At 42.9% G+C, this 20,814-nt stretch overlaps 1 protein-coding gene across 11 annotated transcripts in view; it reads left to right on the forward strand.

Annotated features, from left to right (window-relative positions):
• FBRSL1 (fibrosin like 1) overlaps nucleotides 1-20,814 on the forward strand; it is a 510,880-nt gene that overhangs the window by 303,726 nt on the left and 186,340 nt on the right. For all 11 annotated transcript variants that reach the window (XM_025169843.2, XM_025169838.2, XM_025169871.2 and 8 more), the window contains one exon: nucleotides 19,410-19,439. In XM_025169843.2, the coding sequence (XP_025025611.1) occupies nucleotides 19,410-19,439 (30 nt within the window). The remainder of the gene's footprint in view (nucleotides 1-19,409; nucleotides 19,440-20,814) is intronic.

Raw genomic sequence — 20,814 nt, forward strand, 5'->3', positions numbered from 1 at the left:
CAATTAAAGCTTTGCATACAACATGATCCAGATGTTGCAGAGTATTTGATCACTAGCCATAGTGTAGCCTACTAGCAGTGTAGGAGTGAAACTGTGGAGTCCCACCTCAGGAACTAACTTTAATTGCCTCTTCTCAGATGTAGCCGGCCGGTCTTCTCCCTTTGTCGGGTGAATTACTCAGGCGAAGTGGAGGGAGACAAGCACCCAGTGCATGATTTATGGGGCGTAGGGAGGACACGGCCCCTGAGCCATTTGTGATGCCTATAATTGGATTAACGTTATGGTAATTGATGGGGTGGGCTCTGTGCGGCAAGGACCCCCTTCCCCAATATTCTGCTGCAATTCAACTACTGTATTCACTCTTCTCTGGTCAGAGAAAATTATTTCAACATCTTGTAAGAGTTGATGGGGATTTCCTTTGGAAACCCTGGCATTCATGGTTCTTGATCTGTTATTTATCAGCCTGAGAACATTGGGTTCCATTCCTCATCTCTGAAGAGATATTGGTGTAAAACGGTAAAAACTGACACTGTACAAATCAGGGCCATTCTAGCTGTCAGGAACAAAATTAAGAAAGGATGCTGATGCTTGACCAGGACCAGCATGACTTCTCAAAGTGTTGAATTAAGAACTAACTAAGAGGACATCAACTTGTTTCCATTTCTGGCAAATAGAAGTTTTAGGACACCCCACTTCATCCTTTTGCAATATAAGCTCAACATTTAATATCCTATGCAGCTTCTCCCCATGATCTTGAGAAGGCCTCGGACCTGGGAGATCTTAATCAGTACTCCGGCCAATACTCAGTAACTGGATGTGCTGTGGTTTGGTTTACAAACCCCAAGGTTGGTTCACACATGAGGCTAAGCCAAACCAAAGAAAGGACATTATGGTTTAACACAGAGTGAACTAAGCCATTTTCAGCCACAACCAAGATCTCTGCCTCCTGCTCAACCAAGATTCATTAGTGGCCTTGGACCCACGTTATGTTTTTTCCACCCCAGCTATCCATCTGCAAAATAGGACTGCCACTGACCTTGCTCCAGAGAGAAGTCCCCAGCCTTTTCTCCCCAGCGTTATATATCACTTTGCAGCATGTGTGAATGGTGTAATGATTATGAAAAATAAAAAGGCATTTTGAGTACTTGATCAAGTACATGTTTCCCAGCCAGTGTAAATCTTCCGTGTCTAGTTCGGGCTTTGAGAGGCAAAATCGAATTCCCAAAGGGTCTCCTGAGCAGCATGGATCTTTGTCACACTCACATTTTCCTGCTCGTGGTGGCATCAGAGCTGTCAAAATATCAGCTAGCTTACTTTGATTGGCAGTGCCATTCTGAAGGTCGTTTCTGCTCAACATATTCAAAAGCAAGACAGATGCTTATCATCTTTCTCTCCACCCCCAGCGCCCCGTCCTTGCTCTGATTAATTGCCTCATTCAATTTCAACTCTATTGCAGTTAAACATTAATTCAGTAAGACTTAATAATGTATTCATTTATGATCTTGCTTCTGCATTAACGACAATGATTTGCTTTTTTTCTTTTAATTACACAGATTCACGCAGTGCATAGAATTTTACATTTGTTGGCTAGCCAGAAAAATACTATACACTCAGATAGCTGCATGCCCAAGAAAATAAATGCTCCAGGATGCACTAAAAGACTTTAAAACATATTTGCTTTTGAATTTTTGACGGAAGGATCCATATATCTGCTGACTTGGATTTCAAAAGCAGTTGCTTACATGTTCGCTAGTTCCTGTAGTTGCCTTTGTCCTCTTCAAAGCACTAATGCAAGATATGAAGAGGAAATTATAATTTTAGCACTAATTTAATGGATTACAAAAGGCTCTGTCTTTTTTAGTATTAGCTAATCTTTTTTTTTTAATGCTGTGCAGATTATGCAGCTTTGACCTGTGCGCAGGAGGTTCTCTAGCTGACGTGCAATGTTGTTTCTCCAACAACTCAAGAAACTTACTTACTTATTTATTTATTTATTTATTTATTTATTTATTTATTTGATCTGTGTGGCCGCCCATCTCAGCAAGTGATTCTGGGTGGCGAACAATCATAAAATCAATTAAAAACAAAATTTCCATTGCGATACAAAAATTAAAATACACATAGCTGCCGAGGAAAATCTTATACAAATTGTGTGTGGTGTTCATAATCGATGCATTATAAATGGATTGAATTTGAAACCTTTACAACCCAAGAACTTGGGTCTCTTCTGAGCCTCTTGCCCTGCCCACTATGCAGCTACGGGCTATGCCCTCTCTTATCTGACTCTTCCCTTGGCAGCGTCTCTTCCCCCCATCCCTCAAGGTCTTTCCCACCTGCCATTACACCATGGCTAGCTAGAATTCAAATTAGACTGGTTGTACACTGCTACATTACGTGCATTATTTAGACTTTTTTTAACCATCGCTCTGAATGAACCCCAAAGCCCCCTTGGCAGATGCTTGGCCATTCCTGCAATCAGCACCGTGCTTTGAGCAATGAAGCCATAATGGAAACATGTTTGGGGTGCACTGATTGACTTTGGTGAAGGAACAAATTCGGCAACGACCCTGCGCATTTGTGACCTTCCTGGGCTGCCATTAAGATAGCACATGGTCCCCACTAACATAATTACTTAGCGTAGCTTGAAAGGTCTGATCACCTACCGCTAAAATGACACTTTAATGGGGATTACAGTTTTCCGGCTCAAGTATTCAGCAGTTTTAATTAAGCAGGAAAAGGCCATATTTGTAACGGAGGCAACATTTCTCTGTTGGATGGCGTGCCACCTCTTTCCTGAACTGTCTGTCTGGCTGTCAGAAGAAATTCAGCAAACACTTTCCTGCTTTTTTTAAAAAAATGCTGTCGTGGCCACCACGGTTCCTTTTTCTTTGTAGGTTTTGCTGCTTTTTGGAAGACTTTGCTCTTTAAATTAGGATGTTCCCAATTTTTTTTTTTTTTAAATCCTTGATACATTTGTCCTGTGGGTTTCATTGCAGGACTGGGAAATCTGGGGCTCCAGAGGCTGTCAAATGCTCCAGGTCTGGTTATTGTTGTTCTGGAATCTTGCAACTCCCACTGATAGGTCAATGAATTTTGGCAGCGTGGTTTTCCTCCCATTTTGAAACAAGAATTATATAATGATGGTTAGATTCCCATTGAGTCAGGCCCAGTTCCTGGTTACTGAATGAATAGATCCCTCCATCCCATTAACCTCTTTGATCCTCTCCATCCTTAACCATCTTTGATGGAATGGAATTATGAAGGCCAGGCTCAGGGAGATAAACATTTTCTTAGCTCACCAGAGGAGCGTGGGAGATACAAGAGGATGAGACTGGCACCTCCCTGAGGAATTCACACTGTTGTGGCTGGATGACTTGGGAGCTGGAGTTTCAGTCTGGGAAGATTCTTGCTAGAGGTTGTAGCTAATAAACAAAGCTGAACTGAATTTGCATTGTCTCTTGGAGTTCCCTGGGCTAGGCCTGACATCAATCTTCCCAGTCTCAAATTCCAACTCAAAAGCCATCCAGTCACAACAGTGTGAATTCCTCAGGGAGGTGCCAGTCTCATCCTCTTGTATCTCCCACGCTCCTCTGGTGAGCTAAGGAAATGTTTATCTCCCTGAGCCTGGCCTTCATAATTCCATTCCATCACACCATCCCCTTTATCCCTCACCTTCCCCTTCTTCTACTTCTCTCTGTCTTGCCAAGCATAATCATTTTTTGGTCCATCCCCCACTGGCACCACACCCTCAAAATATATGAGATTTGGCTTGCTGACTGGTGCAGTCTCCTTTTATTTGCTCTAGTAAGTCGATCAGTTCTTCTTGCAGACTTCGGTAAGCCTAAATGGTCTTAACACAGTAATAAGCGAAAGGAAAAATATGCTTCTATTCACACATACAAAGACACACCATTAGAAGAAAATGGAAAATCGTCTACCCACTGGTTTCTCTACCTAGAGCATCTTGGTCTTGTTTGGATTAAGGTTGGTCTTGTTTACTCTCATCCATCCCAAAACTGCAGTTGGGTCTTCAGGAGCTGCCTAACTTCCTTGGCATTTGCAGGTGGAAAATGCTGAAAAAGTTTTTGTTTTTCCCACCATTTCTTCTCTCAGTGTTTTCAGCATCTCAGCTTGCCAGCAGCATTTTCCAACACAGTTGCCATTAAATTCTTTTATCACCCGACAGAAAAATGCTGCCTGACCACAGTCCCGGGAGGGCTGTACTTTCCAACATCTGTCAAGTACAAAATTAGCCCTCCGTCCTGGAGTATCATTTCATTGATTGTACTTTTATCTTGTGAATTTTGTATTACAAATTATCCAGTTCAACAGCAACAGCAAAAATACTCAGATCAATATATCATAATAAAAAGTTTTCACAGTAATCACGCATCAGCGTTGGTCATGCTCAACATGGACGGCTGTGACCACTTTTGTCACCATGCTGGCAGAATTCAGACAACCTGGAACAGATTCAGAAAACGGAAACGAGGACGTTCAGCAACAGGGAGATGAAGTCCAACAAGAAGAGATGAACAGAATTGGGAATGTTTACCTTGAAAAGTAAAGGTTAAAAAGATTATTCAAATATTTAAAGGGATGTCAAACCAGAGGAACAAGACTCACTCCTTACTGTCCCAGAATGCAGGCCATGAAGTAAAGGTCATAAATGAGTTGAATATTAGGAAAAATTTCCTAATAAGAAGAGCAATTTGATAGCAGAATCAAGTTGCCCAAGGAGGTGACAAGGCCCGCTTTGCCAGCAATGTTCAAGCAGTCTGAATGGCCATGACCCAGGTGCTTTAATTTGAATCCCGGCAGGTTGGATTTGGCAATTTCCATTTCCTCTTCCAACCCTCTGCCTCTGTGTTTGCCCAAAATATTATGTAACACGCCAATCCCATCTGCAGAACTATATTCTGAGATGTCTCCCATGGGAGCCAACACTACCATGGCATGGGCGTTTGGTTATGCCTTCATTTGACTCTTAGATCTGACATATAACGTGAAGCCACCAGTCAATCTGAGGGGGGAAATTCCTACTGGAAATGATGCTCCTTAAAGCCAGATAAAATCTCCTTCGAATCCAGCTTCAGGGGTGGATCCATGTAGTCTTCGTGATGCCATTGCCTTCTTCCAAGAAGTTGTTCATTTCCTAGTCTAGCTTAAACCCCTGTTATTTCTTGGCGGTGGCCTATTTAGAGATGACCTGCCTGGTGTTTTGAGCTGCAGGCCCAAGAAGACTTTTCAGACTACAATCAGGATTGGCCCGTAATTGAAAACATCTTCACGGGCCAGAGTGGCTGATTTTTGCAGAATCATTCGTCTTACGTCCCTGCTTTTCCCAGTCGCTTTGGAAGTCCACTCCCCTCCCCCCCTATGAATTTCTATTTCCCTCTTGAAAATTGAAGCACTTCAGAATACCTCCTGGGTGCACTAATCTATAGGCCAGTGTGTGTTTAAATCTTGGCACGTTTTTATTTACCGATTTGGATTGCACTGGGCCATAAACCAAGCTAATCTAGAAATTCTAATTAGGACTTTGCATCTTCAAAGCTTTATACAAATATTAGCTAATCTTATATTAATCACCCTGAATTTCAGATTGACTTGCATATTCTTGGTGGCTTGACATGCATTACAACCTTTCACATTTCCAGCTGGTGTGTTGAAAGCACCGTGATAGTCTTTTGAAAATTACAATCGCAGCAATATAAAAAGCCTTCTCAAAATATTTTTCTTGGCACTTTGGAATTAATCTAGTTATTTTGTTTTCCCAAATTCTTTGGCTAATCGCTTGATCTCTCCTCCCCCCTCCCCCATACCGGTTTATAAGCAAGTGCTTTTGCGCAAGAAAACCTTTTCTGCGCATATTCATACTTGAGAAACTTTCTGTGGCTTCTTGTGAACTTTTGGGAGCAAAGTGGACGAAAGCAGTTCTTATGAATATCGCAATGGTATTTGAGCTGTGTATTTGTTGATTGATTTGGAAAATGTATGTGGCTATCAGTCTTTAACTCTGGGAGGTGAGGTTGAAACCAGTATAAACCTGAACAATAAATACAATGAAAAATTAACCATAATAGAGTAACTGAGGCACCTCATAACCGATTCACAGCACCAAAGCACACATATTGGGCTCCATTAACAAACTGGCCCTAATGCCTAAGAGAAATTACAGGTCTTCACAACCTTTCAGAAGACCCATAGGATTGGGGCCATATCCAGCTACTTGGAACTAAGTTCAGTTAAACGCATTGTGGCCTCTTTTTGAGAATTCACATAGAGGAGAGCTAAGTGGCTCCTACTTAATCTCCAGTGCATTTTGTCTAGTGCTCAGAATGCCTTTACATCTTTACCCTATCGTACACCACAAAAAGATCTCAATAATTTGTGGCTATCGATATAAACTAGGATTCCTGCGGTGGGCAGGGGTCGAATTAGGTGATCTCCAAGATCTTTCAAACTCACACGTTCCATAAATCTATGATTAAATTAATGTTATGGAACACCAACATTTGGCCACATGATTTGGCACTATGTTTATTTTTTAAAAAAGTGTACAAAAATGAGCACAACGTATTTGTTAAGCTCCCACTAGGCTTATTAAATCTACTTCCCCCTCCCCCCCCCAAATGTAAAAGGCTTAAAGCTTCACCTCCTCCAATAAACATCATGAACTTTATTTATTTAATTAATGGATTTATAGGACCACCCAACTCAAACCATGCGGCTCTAGGCAGTGTACAATAAAAGCAAACAATTAACAGGGGGAAAAACCCCATACAACATTAAAAGTAATACAAAATACAAAATGGCAACCAAATGTGATAATTAAACAACCAAAAAGGGACTCTACAGTTCTGGGCAGATGTGCTTTCAGTTGCGCGTTGTCAATCGATCGTGTAGATTGATTGAGGCTATATTGATTAAAATGTTGCCTCCAGTTAATTGGTTAACAGGGTTTTTTTAAGTGTTTTAAAAGGTTCTTAATAGGAAAAATTCTGAGAACATCTGTTTTAAGTTTCCTGGGGTATGGGGTTTTATGCTTGACGGTTTTGTATATTTTATGACTTGGATATCTCTGTGAGCCTCCAAAAGCTTCTCCTAGGAAGGTACCAAAGTGGGACATAAATAAAATGAGTACTGGGAGTTGGTGCCCAGCAGGACCGGTGGGATGAGGATCAGGTTGAACCTCAAGGATTGCCGAAAGGCTCACTATAGGGGAAGCCACCTAGATCTAAGAAGAGGCACTCAGGTGAGCTGGCAGTTCCCACCTCTGGGAATTACTCCGAATAATTTCCCCACCAGCATTTCAGGCATCTTCCCGACTGCGTTCATCTGCAGTCCCTTAATGCCAAGCTGTCTGTCACTGCAGGGTTTTGGCTTGTAAAGCTGCTGCAAACATGCTCTTCTGATGTTTTATGCCGATCAAACTTCTTGCAGCCCACGTTTCCAGCAGCGCTTGGCGCGTAGGATAACCACGCCATCCCTTAGGCGGCGAATATTCATCTAGGCTTCTTCTCTTCCACCTTCTCCCTCCCCCAGACTGTTATTTCAGATCATCTTTCATTTCTTTTGACAAGGAGAAGGACTATCTGGCCCCCTTTTTTTTCCTGGTTCATCATACAGCTCCTCCTAATAACATCAAACAGTCCGATTCCGCCGTTAAAGGCAAATTAAGTTCTCCTGTATATCAAATTAGCTCTCTGAGGGTGGCATTGGCTTGGTTTCTTTTATGTCTTAAGTCCTAGTTCTCTAATCTGTTTCTAATTCATTCTGTTCAGCAATTTTGCATTTCTGTTTCAGCAGGAGCAGTGCTGATTAATTCCTTCTCATGACATCTGTATCTGCATCCCAGATTAAACCTGCTCTGATATGGAGCCTATCATTAAGCGTTAAATATTCTTGCAAGGGTTCTTTAATTTGATTTAACATCAGTGGATCATTTAATACAGAGTCATTAATTCTCCGTTTTGAGGCAAGGCCACATTCTGGCAATGCTCTTAATCACAAGATTATTGTGATATGATTTGGGGGGATACGCGCACACACACACACACACACTCCTGCCTGCTTGCCTGCCTGTGGAAACCTTACAGAAGGTCAAGTTGCTAAGGAAACAAGCTGGAGAAGATGCTACTAATTCCTGACAATGTTGCACATACATATTCTACATTTTTGTCTAGAAAGGAACCCTGGCTTAATGAGAAAGCTTACCCAAATAATCCTTAACACGGACTCAGGAGCTGCCTGCCCCTTAATTTCATTTGTTCATTTCACAAGCAGGCCGTGCGCTCACCAGTTTGCTGTTCATTTAGCGGGGAGGAGACTGTTATGGATGCAGAGTTCCTCTTTTCCTGACTTCTGCCCAGGCATCCATCAGCTGCATAAAAGTCCTTTGGAAATAGTCATTTTAATGGACAATGGGAGAAACCTCTAGAAAAACAGTGGAAGAATAGCTGGAGCATCACTTGGACAAAATGCAAGGTTAGGTGCTTACCTTCGGAGCAAAGATTTTGCGCTTCTTCGTAGCAACCCGGGATGGGCAAATGCTAGTCGAAAATTTCACCCAACCCACAGTTTCTTTTCAAGTGCTTTTTTCCAATATGACAGAAGCTATCAGTCCTTTATTCATCTGTCTGCTGGGTTGGGAGGTGGGCAAAGAGAAGCCGAAGAAAAAACAAAGACCTCCCTGCCAACTTGCAGCCTAAATACTAACTTTGAATTAAAAGGCCAGGGAGAACAAGAAATGGTTTTATGGGTTCTGCAGAAAGAGCACTAAAATCAGGCAAACCACTCTAAGCAGAAGATGGGAAGCTATTTTGAGACCTGCTTCCCACCTTGTCAGCATGAGAAAGCATGGGTAGGAACATACCACCGAGGCATTCCTTTAACTTCTGTGGTCCCAAGTTATGAAAGGCCTGGTCAGGTGCCTGAATTGGGCCTGGAAAGCAATGCAGGTGTCATAACACCTTATTATGATCATACTTCTTCAATGGGCAACCAGGTGCCAATGAGAAGCCATGGGTTATCTTAATCTGGAGATCAGAGCTAGGGATGGTGAGAAGCAGCTGAACCCATCTGCAGGACTCCAGATGGAGGAGATGCTGGTTTAAGCCCAAGAAAAAGTCTAGTTTGCTCCTACCCCAGTAGATAGTATTCTCTCAGCCCTTCAAGGTAGACCAGACTAGGAAGCCAAAGTCACGCAGACTAATACTACTTTTATTATAAAGTTATAGTAACAGACTCTTGCAATGTGCCCCCCTCCCCCTTTCATCTTTGTGAGAACTAAGGAGGGTCTTGCCTGAGACATTTTCTCAGGTTACAGTTCTGCCTTGGACTCGAGTTTCTTTTATCTGACCTTTGTCGTGGCTCTTCCTCCTGTCCCTCAAGGTCACTCCTTCTGCCCATTACGTAGGCTAAGAATTACTAGATTTGCACAGTCATTCTAATCCTGCCATCTTGTAACAAGCAGTCCGAAGACCTACCCCTTTTAAAAGTAGGGGGACCTCCTTGCCCATGACCATGGTTTCCATCCCATTCGGGTCCCAAGAACGCCTCGCCTTCCAGGGGATGGACGCGATGGATCATATAGCTTGGTTCCTGGGTTCAGTAGCCATATGTCTCTGACCTTTCGCAACCCGTCTTCATGTTCCACTGAATGCAGCCGCAGCCTGTCGGAGGCCTCTGCTTTGTGTCACTTATTACTAAATTGAAAATGGTGTTTTTTTACTGCAGCCGTAAAAAGGCTGGTACAGCACGAAGTACATTTTTATACAACTCTCTGAACTTTGTCATTGAAAACATTATAGCCTTGAATTTGAGAGCACAGCGGAAGGCTATATAATTTGATTACCTATATTAATCAACTAGAGTACAACATATAAAACCAGTAATGCATAAGTCTGACTGGAGCCAGATAACCCTCTTGTGCATCTTGGGAAGATTTATTTTCAATCACATAATTCATCTGACGTGAAAGTATCTTAATTGCCATTGGTAGGATATTTGTGTGCGTTTCCCTCCTGCCCTCACTTGGTTAGAGAAAAATAGCCACCATTGCAAGAAGAGTTTGTTCTTTTGGAATCTCTGTCTGTGAAAAATGGAGGTCATGCTGGGACAGTGCAAAGTCTTGTTTCTGTAAGGATGGTGATGGTGATGGTGATCATTCTGCTCCACTAACAAATTGGTCCACCTAGGCTTTTACTTTCACTAGGGGAATGAGAAAGAGTTGTCAGTGCATGGCTCCATAAAGGTATTGAAGTCATGTGCCTTGATTTGTTCCCCAGCATTGGCCAGAAATTTCTTTTAGATACAGGGGGGACAGGAGCGGATTCAAGAATAATCTGCTGAGTTTCGGGAAAAGCGGTTTTGAGAAGGTGGGGAGAAAGTTGCTTTTTAATAGAAGTCTCCCCGCTTTCCATTTTTGCAGACACTTATTTGATGATTGATTTGTCCTTTTGATCTGTACCTGCCTTTCCACTCTCAAGAACTCTAAAGAGGCTGGAGAGACCCCCAAGACCACCATAAAACAGTTGAAACCCAGTTAACGCATTAAGTAAAATCAGCATTATGTTAACTCCTATGGATGAAAAGGCAGGCCTTGACCCCGTTCATAAGGACAGACTTAGTCCTTCACCTCCTTCTTTGGCACATACAGTTCCTTCCCTCCAACAACGTAGGTGGAACATCAGTGCATTTTAGAAAATACTCTTACCTTGGTCTTCTCCACATGTGTGGATTTCAGTTCCCAGAATTCCATTGCCTGCACGGCCATTGCTGAGACCGATAAGATATTTCTAAGTGTGGGCATCAACCCAGCGTGATGAAATTACACAGTTAGTTTTGCACGTAAAATGCCGATAAAAGAAATTAGGAAAGAGGGCAAAAATGCTACCTCTCCTTTTGAGCCCACAGCAGCATCCTGCAAGTTGGTAGTGTGAAAACAAGGGTGGGGGGGTGAAACGCTGGTCCCACAAAATAAATTAAAAGTTCTCATCCCCAGGTTGGCCACTGATGGGTACAATTTCTGGAATGGGAAGAGATGCGATTGGGACCACGGGTGAGAAGGAAGTGCAAAAATAGCTTCAAAAAGTTTGTTGGTTGAGTTGTAGTGCTGATTTTTTTCTGCCGGTTCCCAGGATCCCTGGACTGAAAAAAAGCAAAGTTGCACGTTTTCTATTGAAGAATACATGTTAATGAAGTTCCAAAACAGAACTCTTTGATTGACAGGGATTGTTGAGAAATATTTATATGTACTCCACGTAGAGTAGGAGCAGCTTTATATACAGAGAGAGAGAGAGAGATTTTGTTCAGCTGAGATAGATAGAGAGATAGATAGAGAGATAGAGAGATAGAGATAGAGATAGGGATATATCTCAACTGAACAAAATCCTTGTTTCTTCTACTTATGTGTTGGTTTTAACCTATTGTGACATACGTACAGTTTCCTCTTTACTCCTGGCCTGGCTTTAATAAGTTTCATTTTAAACAGAAAAGGAAGATTAATATTGATTGGAAATCAGGAGACCCTTTGGCAGAATTTTAGGAGAAGTAATGTGAGACGGGAGCGTGGGAACCCCTCTATCGACACCATCCTGTCTTGGGTTATAACAATTCTTGTTCTCAGTTAGGAAGCAGTGGGAATTAGAGACCAACTGATTGGACTGGGGGACCCTGCCTTCTCATTTCAGGAGAGCTTCTGCTAGAAGAAAAGGACTTTTCACAACAGGGACTTTGAATGTGACAAACTAGGGTGATCCAGAGCAGAAGAATGTACGAAGCTGTCTTTTTACTGATCCAGACCCTTGGCTCATCTAGTTTGATGTTGGCGGTGGTATTGGTTCCTCTAATGAATTGTTGTTTTTAATATTATGAATTCAAGCTACATCCTGCCTTTCCAGCCCGGACGCACTCAACAAAAAAAATCAAGCACTGATAGAAAGTGGGGGGGCGTCTAGACAAAGCTTGGAAGCTTTTGATCCCCCTCGAGGGAAGACCTGTCACAAGCAAGGGGGCCTTTTTGTTTAGTTTATTCTACAGCCCACCTTTTTTTTGTTGTATTTTTGTCAAATGACACACCGTACATGATTCTCCTTTCCATCCTTGCTTAGCCATCGTAAAACCCCCTCAGTGAATGAGATGGGATAAATTCACGTCACGTATCATGTGGCCTGGCTTAGGATGCAGGGGGAGAACCTAGCCACCGTGGTTTCAGAAAAAGAGTGTGGCTTGGTGTGTGACTGGAACCAAACCAACCATGACTTACTCTATGAACTAGGTTTGTGTAAACCATGGCCGTTCCAAAATTTCCATAGACACTTCACAGCAAGAGGGAGCTTGACTCTTGATCTCTCCATCCCTTGTCCAGATCTTCAATAATTATCAGGCATCATTGGAGATAGTTTCACATACACGCTGCTCTGTTTCTCTTGGGACAGATCCTCAGGGTTACATATCCAAAGAATCCCCATATTACTTATTTATCTATTTTTATTTTATTGCCCAATGAACATCGCCGCCGATCAAAGCGAAAGCTGTGATTTTGGCCTTCCTGCTTCCCTCCTTTGCTCTCCTCCATTTCTTTCTATTTTTTTTTTACACATGCGCGCGTGTGCGCTCAGCCTCCTAATATTTCCACCTGAGTTCTTTTGCGACAGAAGCAAATGAAAATTACGGCAAGGTTTTTAGGTCTGCTTTTCGCTTGTCACGTCGTGAACTTCTTCAGAGCAGTGAAATGGCACCCTGTCTCCCAGAGAGCTCCAGACATCTTTTGAATGTTGTCTTGTTAACAGCTTGTCAGAAACCTACATTTCAGCCTGGCTAAGTTTATATCAGGCGCACGCACGCAGGCACACACGCACACACACACACACCACATACGCACGCCTGTGATTGCTTGCTCTACCCGAGGAGGCCCAAAAAATAAATAAATAAAATAAAACCTTGCTGGAAATTATGATTTTTACAGGTTCTGACATTTTCCTAAAGGGTTGCAACGCTCAAGTCTGTTTCCCCACCCAGCCCACTTGGGGTAATATTCTGCCTTTGCAGCAATAGAAGATCAGAGCAACATTTGGTTCCTTGCCTTGAAACACGTTATTTGAATTATTTAAGATGTTTTGATGTAGGCCAGAATTGGTTAACAAAGTCTTCCTAGCTTTTATCTAACAGCGGCAACAGCAACAAGAAGGTGGAACGTGCTCCCTCTCTCCCTCTCCTTTCCCCTGTTGCAAGTCTATTCCCCATCCACCACCTCTTCCCCCTTTTTCTTCCCCCCTGCTTTTAATAGATCCTAGGTTTAAGTGTCAAGGGACTTCCTTTTATGTTCTACACTACAGCTTGCCATGACTTAGAGCATTCCTGATTAATTTACGAGGACTTAAGGAAAAGAGAAGCAGCAGTGGGGAGAGCTGGGGTGGTTATGGGGGGAAAATGCAGCCGGTCCTTTGGGAATTGACCTTGATCTGAAAAGAGACTTTTAAATAGTATTTTAAAAGGTGAGGGGGGGGAGAAGGGGGAGGGGAGAGAAAGATTGGCTCTTGGACCCCCACAGAGATTTTGGGAGGAGGGGGACATCAGTAAGCTGGGGAAAGGGACCACGTTATGCTGTCCAAGGTGCTGGTCCTTAAGAAAACACCAGGTCTTTAGGGACCAGCTAAAATGGAGGCAGATAAAGAGATCCATGGGAAGAGGAAAAGAGCAAGAGGCTGGTTACATCAGCATGTAAAACCTTAGCTGTGGGGACCTTTCATAACACAGCATCCAGCAAATGAATGGGGGGGGTGCATTGGACCAAACGTAGATGCATCATTGACCCTCCGAATTAAGTATCGAATTAAGTATCGTGCTGGGCGTTGGGGGGGGTGGAGGAACCCGCCTCCGTGCTCTGCGGCTGCCCTGAACGTTCTTGCTGTGCAGAGGAAAAAAGATGGGGGGTGTCTCCGTATGTTTATACGCGTAGAGTGCGATGACATATGCTGCCAAGTGAAAAATGGGGGGGGGGGTTGTGCTAAAGGAAGAAAATTGCTGCCCTAAGGGCTCAATCTGTTTCTTGCAGCTCTCACCCACCGCCCCCCACCCCCTCCTGTCCCTTCCTTCCATCAGCTTTCAGAAGCAGGAGTTGGTCGAGCTACAGGGAGGCCCATGGATTAATTCCATCAACCTGTCAAAGAGCTACTGAAGCTAGGACTCTCTCTTGCCTGAGGCGAGTTCAAGTCAACATTACATTTCCTCCTCCCTCCCTTTCTCTCTTTTCTTCCCTCCGCCCCCACCTCCACCCCGCCCTCCCCAAAAACCTTTTGGCTGGTTTTCTACCCTTCTCCCTGAGCTACAGCAGCTCAGAGTGCCTTGCCAGCAGGAAAAATGACTGGAGGGACCTTATAAAGGACACAGTGGCAAAATTGCAGCCATAAATCAGTACCCCTCTGACACTTGGCAATAGCTTAATGTTTTGGCAGTTTCGCGGATGTGTGATGTGTGGAAGCCCCACGTCCCCGTAGCCTCCTTTTCTGTCTGTTTGGCCTGTGATAAACCTAGCTGCCTTTCTCCCCCATTTTCTTAAGCCACCCTCCACAGACACTAATGTGGTGCTAAATTTGAAACGAGGGGAGCGGGGACCCCCGCAGACTCAGAAGAACATTCGCAGCCATGTGCGTCACACCCCCCCCCAAATTGTTTGGGAACGCACAGCGAACGAGAGATCCCAGCAGGCAGGAATCCATGTGTGGTTTTGTATAGCCATGGTCTATCTTGGGGTGGGCCTTATATTTTAAAAGAGGACATTTTACTCTTGGTGGCATTGCTTGATGTACAGCTTTGTTCCGCTAATAGCTCTTGCCCTCGGTGGCAGAAATTGATGAATGTTTCCTGTTACGTCCTCTGGGGTCTCTAGTTAAAGGATAATGGGCAAGGTGATGAAGATGGAGAAATGCCTCTATGGTATTTTGTAAGTAAACAAATGAGAGCACTGTTCCTCCATGATTTTTTACAGATCTGGATTCCCCTTTGGTCCTTGGTGTCATCACACTGGCTATGAAATACTGAATTTTACCATTTCCCTTAAAACAGACACAGGTGACTTGGTGTCCTTGTTCGCCTTTGGACCTCTGGACAGTTCCCATGGCCATCTCCCAAACTCCTTAACCCACCTGACCCTCACATGTTTTACCATATGTAAGCAAGCTATAAATCAATTGAATGTCAGAGGGAATCAAAATATGGAGCAACCCCGGTGAAAAGCACTCTCAAGAGGTGGGATTGATTTTAAAGCTGTTCTCTTCTGCTTTGTGTCATGTGTTAACCATCTTTCTGCATATGCAGAACCTGTAAGGGGGGGGGAGGCATTTGGGCTGCTGTTCTGTGGTCCTGGGAAGAGTGTTTCCTGGGTCATTGTGTAGGCTAGCACTCACCTTTCAGAACTGGAGAGAGAATTTCCACCTCAGATGGCCCCTCTTTGAACCCAGGAACCCTCTGAGATGGTTTCTTCCCTACCTCAAAATTCCAGGAAAGAAAGGAAAGGAGCTAACGCTGGAAGGGTATTTGAATCAAAGAAATAAAAACAAAATTAAAACATTGGTCCTCCATCTGTTCCCAGTAAGGTTTTGGACAACACAGAAGTAAAGCTGCAACAAGCATATGTTCCATATGTGGACGTATCTAACTGATGGACCAGTTTAATTGCAACTGGTTTTCAGGGAGTATTGTTTAATCCAAAGTATGCCTAGATTTTTTTCTCTCTTTCTTCTCGTCTTACTGTTTGTTAGTGGCAGAGGAAAGTCCAGCTTGCTGCCTGCCTGCCTGCCTGCCTGCCTGCCTGCCTGCCTGCCTGCCTGCCTGCCTGCCTGCCTGCCTGCCTGCCTTCCTTCCTTCCTTCCTTCCTTCCTTCCTTCCTTCCTTCCTTCCTTCCTTCCTTCCTTCCTTCCTTCCTTCCTTCTTTTCTCCCCCTTTCCCCTGCCCCTCCCCTCCCCTCCCCTCCCTTCTTAAATTTCGCTCAGCAGAATGCAGGCTTAAACCTGTCATTACTTTTAGGGGGGGGGGGAGCAGGGCCAATTAAGATCTTCTTTACAAACATTTTTGGCAGAATTAAGAGGCAATTGGCACAGTTCTACAGTAATCCTTTTACAAGCCCTTCTGAACAAAATACAATGGACTGTTTACAGATTTACTTATAAACTCGGAGCTTTAACAGCCTGGAGGAAAATCCAGGTAATTGAGGTTTTTGTCTTTCAACGAAACCCCATAGCTATCTGTCCTTGCCATTCTTCAACTTTTCTTTAGCTGTGTATTTTGACAACGGGCGTTTGTCCCATTGTGGTAAAGATGGAAAAGGACTCCCCCCCTCCCTTCTCCCTTCTTCACTTGTTAAATTCCTTCAGGGTTTGGACATCTTTAATCAGAAAGCAGCTTTTTTTTTAAAGCTTAGATGACACTAGGAAAACAACTTCTATTTATTGATTTATATTTCAAATTTAGATACCGCCCATCTCACAAAAAGTGACTCTGGGCAGTTCACAATAAAACAGCAATAAATACTAAAATACAATAAAAACAGTATAAAATGCAATAAAAATAGAATGAAAGCCAAATGCATACCCAAAGAATATCTTCCAAGATGTTGATGTTGATCTTCCAGTAAGATGTTAATATACGGGAGCGTCCTCAAGGTGCCGGCCACTTAAGCTAGACCCGAAAGGGGTCGTGTCTCCTGTTTTAAAATCTGTGTTAAAAATGCAGGGCCACGCTTCTTAGGACCCCAGAATGCTTCTAAATAGGGGTGGCCATTTACAGGTGACCGTGCAAGCCGAGAAGAAGACGTCATGGGATGCCTTCCCAGAATTCAGTGACGTGGGAAAGAAAAACAAAGCAAGTCCAAGAATAATCAATCCTACATTAAAGTCTGGCCTGCAAAAAACGTAGAAGCGAACTATGTAATTGAGGAAGAGATCACATTTGCCCCTTGCATAACAGTTACACTTGAAAGTAGGTGAGGTTCTCTTTCATTTCTCCCCATGGGGCGAAGCTCCAGATTTCATTTTTATCACCGCTCCCCCCCCCACCCCACACACACACACTAGTATAGTTAACAGCCTGGGTGTCGTTTCGTTGTCAGAATGTGCCTTTGGATGATTCCAGAAGCCGTAGGACTGATGCAAAAAATAACTCTGGGTTGGTAGCCCTGGGAAATTGATAGGCCATTGGATCTGTTTTGATAGGAACCAGACGGTGCAATTGCTCTCTGAGGAGATTTAAGAGTAGAGACAATAGTTCAGAATTTTCCTCCAGGTTGTTTGGTGCTTTGACAACACCGCCTAAAGTGTATTGATTCATATCCTTTGGCTAAAACAATCTAGCTGGAGAAATAGCCCTTTCTAGCAAGTGAGCACATTTGCATTCAGTGGGAAAGGATAAGTTCCTTGTTTAACGGAGAACTCCCCTGCTGTTTGGAGGTCATTTTCTGCCCAGATAGAAATCCAAATAGCTCCATTTTTACGTTGCGATGGTAATGTTTTCCCATCTCCAGCTAGCGAGCTCTGTGCATCCTGAAACATTCCAACCTGTGATTATCCTGCCATATGTACAGCTGAAAACACAGACGTTTCATTTTCCAAACTAGCAAGTGTGTTCAGTGTAAAACTACTTAAGGTCCTCCCGGCTTGGTGGTTTGGTTTGGTTTTTTTGAGCATAGAAGTTTTGCTGGATGACCACAGTTGCTCTTTCCCTTAAGATCTAGATCAGTGTTTTTCAAACTTGGGAACTTTAGGACACGTGGACTTCAACTCCCAGAATCCCCCAGCCAGCATCTTAGTCTGCATATCATGGAAGGGGGGAGGAGAAGATTCTAAGAAAGTCATTTGGGCCTGAGAGATGAAGGAAGAGAAGGAAATGGGCATGATCTGTCCAAAGGAAAGGCCTATAGCAGTAATTACTCTAGAGAAGGAACTGGGATTAAGCAGATGTATTCGTTTGCATTATTGGTTAATTGGATCCAGATGGATTTCTCTGTTCAGGTTTGTCAGTAGGACCATTCCCCAGTCATTCTTTTGGATGTACAAACATTTATGGGAAAATCAGTTAATATGCCTGTAATCTATTTTGACCTGCTATTTGAAGATCAAAGATCACATTTGCACACAGTAAGTTCCTACTTGAAAATCAGAAGGGAAGAGCAATGTCCTATTTTTCTTAAAAGCTAGCCATAATCAAAAGGGAAAATGATGAATCCCAACTGAAAGAGATAGTGGCAGTCTATTCCCGGATGAGGAAGCTGATGCCTCTTGGAAAGATCTCTTGAAATTCTTGTGTGTCCCCTCATCTGAAAAAAGGGCTAAGTTGGTTGGGAAGCTGAAATGTATCTTTATTTGTAAATGTGTGTGTTGTGTTTGGGTGTAAACATAATAGGAACCTGGCATGCATTAAAACTTCACCTCCTTCTGTATATACAACAATGCTGATGGACATAGTTGACATTTCTAGGAAATAAATCTGACAGCTGGCTGTATCCCAACATTTTATTTGTCCCAACTGTCCAGAAATAAGGCAAAAGATAAGCTAAGGTGGTAAGGCATAGAGCAAGGAGGTATGTTTCACGGTTGGCCAATCCGTCATTGAAGCTATATTGAGGATGATCTGTTCTCATCCTCATCATAACCATTTGATGATTTCAGCCACAAGATGCTCTCCAAATTCTAAATGTGTTTGGTTGCCCAAAATTGTTTCCCTACCTCTGTACTGCCTACTTGCCATGGCTATCAAAGAATTTTACAGGTAGTCCTCAACGTATGGCCACAATTGGGACTGGAACTTCCATTGCTAAGCGATGCAGTCATTAAGTGAGTCAACCCAATTTTACAACTTTTTTAACATGGTTGTTAAGTGAATCTGGCTTCCCCTATTGACTTTGCTTGTCAGAAACCCCCTGGGAAGGTTGCAAATGGCAATCACTTGACCCCGGGATGCTACAACTGTCATAAATACATGCCGGTTGCCAAGCACCTGAATTTTGATCATGTGAACATGGGGACACTGTGACGGTCATAAGTGTGAGGACCAGTCGTAAGACACTTTTTCCAGCACTGTCGTAACTTCGAATGATTGTTAAACGAAAGGTCGTAAGTCAAGGACTACCTGTAATCATTAAGTGTGGCAAGTTTTGTTTGTTTGTTTATAGTAGCCATGCAAATCTTGTTTCTTGTTCTTCCATGTGCAAGCTATGTTCCAGATCCTAACACATGAATTGCTTGCATATAAATGTGGCCTAAATGTAAGCCCTTTTGTTCCTGCTGTGTATCTTATGAGACTTCCAGTGCCAACAGGAAGGGGTGGCGAATTACACACTGACACATGTAATTTTCCTACCAGTTATAATTGAATCTTTTTCTTTCTCTCTCTTTTTTTTTTATCTGCAGTGTGACAGCGAGAGTGAGATTGACGATAAGGTAAGACCATGTCCCTTCACTTACAGTAATAATTTTAACATCCTCTGTTGTCCCCAAGGAAGTAAAAGGAAGCCAAACAATAATACTTTCTGTCTGTTCTCCTGTCAGGTTTTAGAAATATTAATTGCTGAGCTTCCTGAAGCTACATAAGTTGTCTTTTGTTTTGAGCTTCACTGTGCATGCCTGCACACACCTATACGCATATAAAGGCTTGTTGTGGCTAACAAGAATCCATTTCTCAATGAACGTGCTCTGATCAGAAATGAACTCAGGTCCATGCCAGTGCCCCTTTCATCTTATTTTGAGAAAGACCACCTACCACAACTACTTGCAAAGCAATATTTTATTTACAATGACTTTAAACATGTCAGTTTTGTAATGGAGTGAGAAGATAGACAACCGGTAACCTGCTTTCGCAGATGATGCTGTAGCTGTCAGGTTACATTTTGGCTCCGCGCATAACATATCTATCACGTAGCAAAGATTTTTCCGACTTTTTGGGTTTGATGTCTCCATTAGTCATTGGGAGAGTAGAGTCAGATGTTTTATAGTGCAGGAAGGCCAAGAAGATGTATGTATGAATTTGTGTTTTAACCCAGTGATCTCCACTGACGTAGGTACCCTTCACCTACAGAAGGGGTAAAGTCAGTGAATACCTTTTTACTCTGAAATGCTCACACTAAACTCCAGTGGGACGGCTCTGCACTTGAGCATTAGAGCCCGAGCTTAACAGTGTGCAAAAATAATTTTTGTAGCCAGCACTAGTCCAAAACTAGGACTGCATCTACACCTTTCTTGGTCTTACTCTTAGAGAAAATGAGTAAAGTTGGCTGTACTTGTCACATATAACTGCTCCCAAGCAGGATGCGGTTTGGGGCAACCAACTTTATAGTAGTGTATGTGCAAGATACACTACATGGTGTGCTTGCATTATAAACATATTTTTAAGGATGTTTTGCCAAGACTTCTTTTAGTCCTTTATTTTGTAACAGGTTTGACATTCACTTCTACACTTAAAAATGAGCGTATGGCGCAATACATCTTTTGTCTTTATGGCAGTCTTGCAAATATTTAATGTAGATAAATATTCAGTTTAAAATGCTGCGCTGTTTGCTTCCGGTCAAAATGTGAATAGCCAGCTTGGGATCCATAATGTTACAAAATTCCAGTTCCTTTGAATTCCATCTTCTGTTCTTCAGCAGGTTGAGGGCATTCCAGAAAAGTTTCCCCTGACTTTACTTTTAAAAATGTAGTTAAACTCATAGCTTAAAGCGTGTAAGCCCCTTGAGGTCAATGCAATTCCCACTTAAGGCATTCCCACTTTCTGTGAACCCCATCTAGTTGCCGTAGAGTGATGCTGAGGTCATTCAGGAAG

Source organism: Python bivittatus, unplaced genomic scaffold (genome assembly GCF_059951505.1).
Source record: "Python bivittatus isolate LINGU-HERP-01145 unplaced genomic scaffold, Pbiv_v1 ctg000100_np1212, whole genome shotgun sequence".
NCBI lineage: Eukaryota > Metazoa > Chordata > Lepidosauria > Squamata > Pythonidae > Python > Python bivittatus.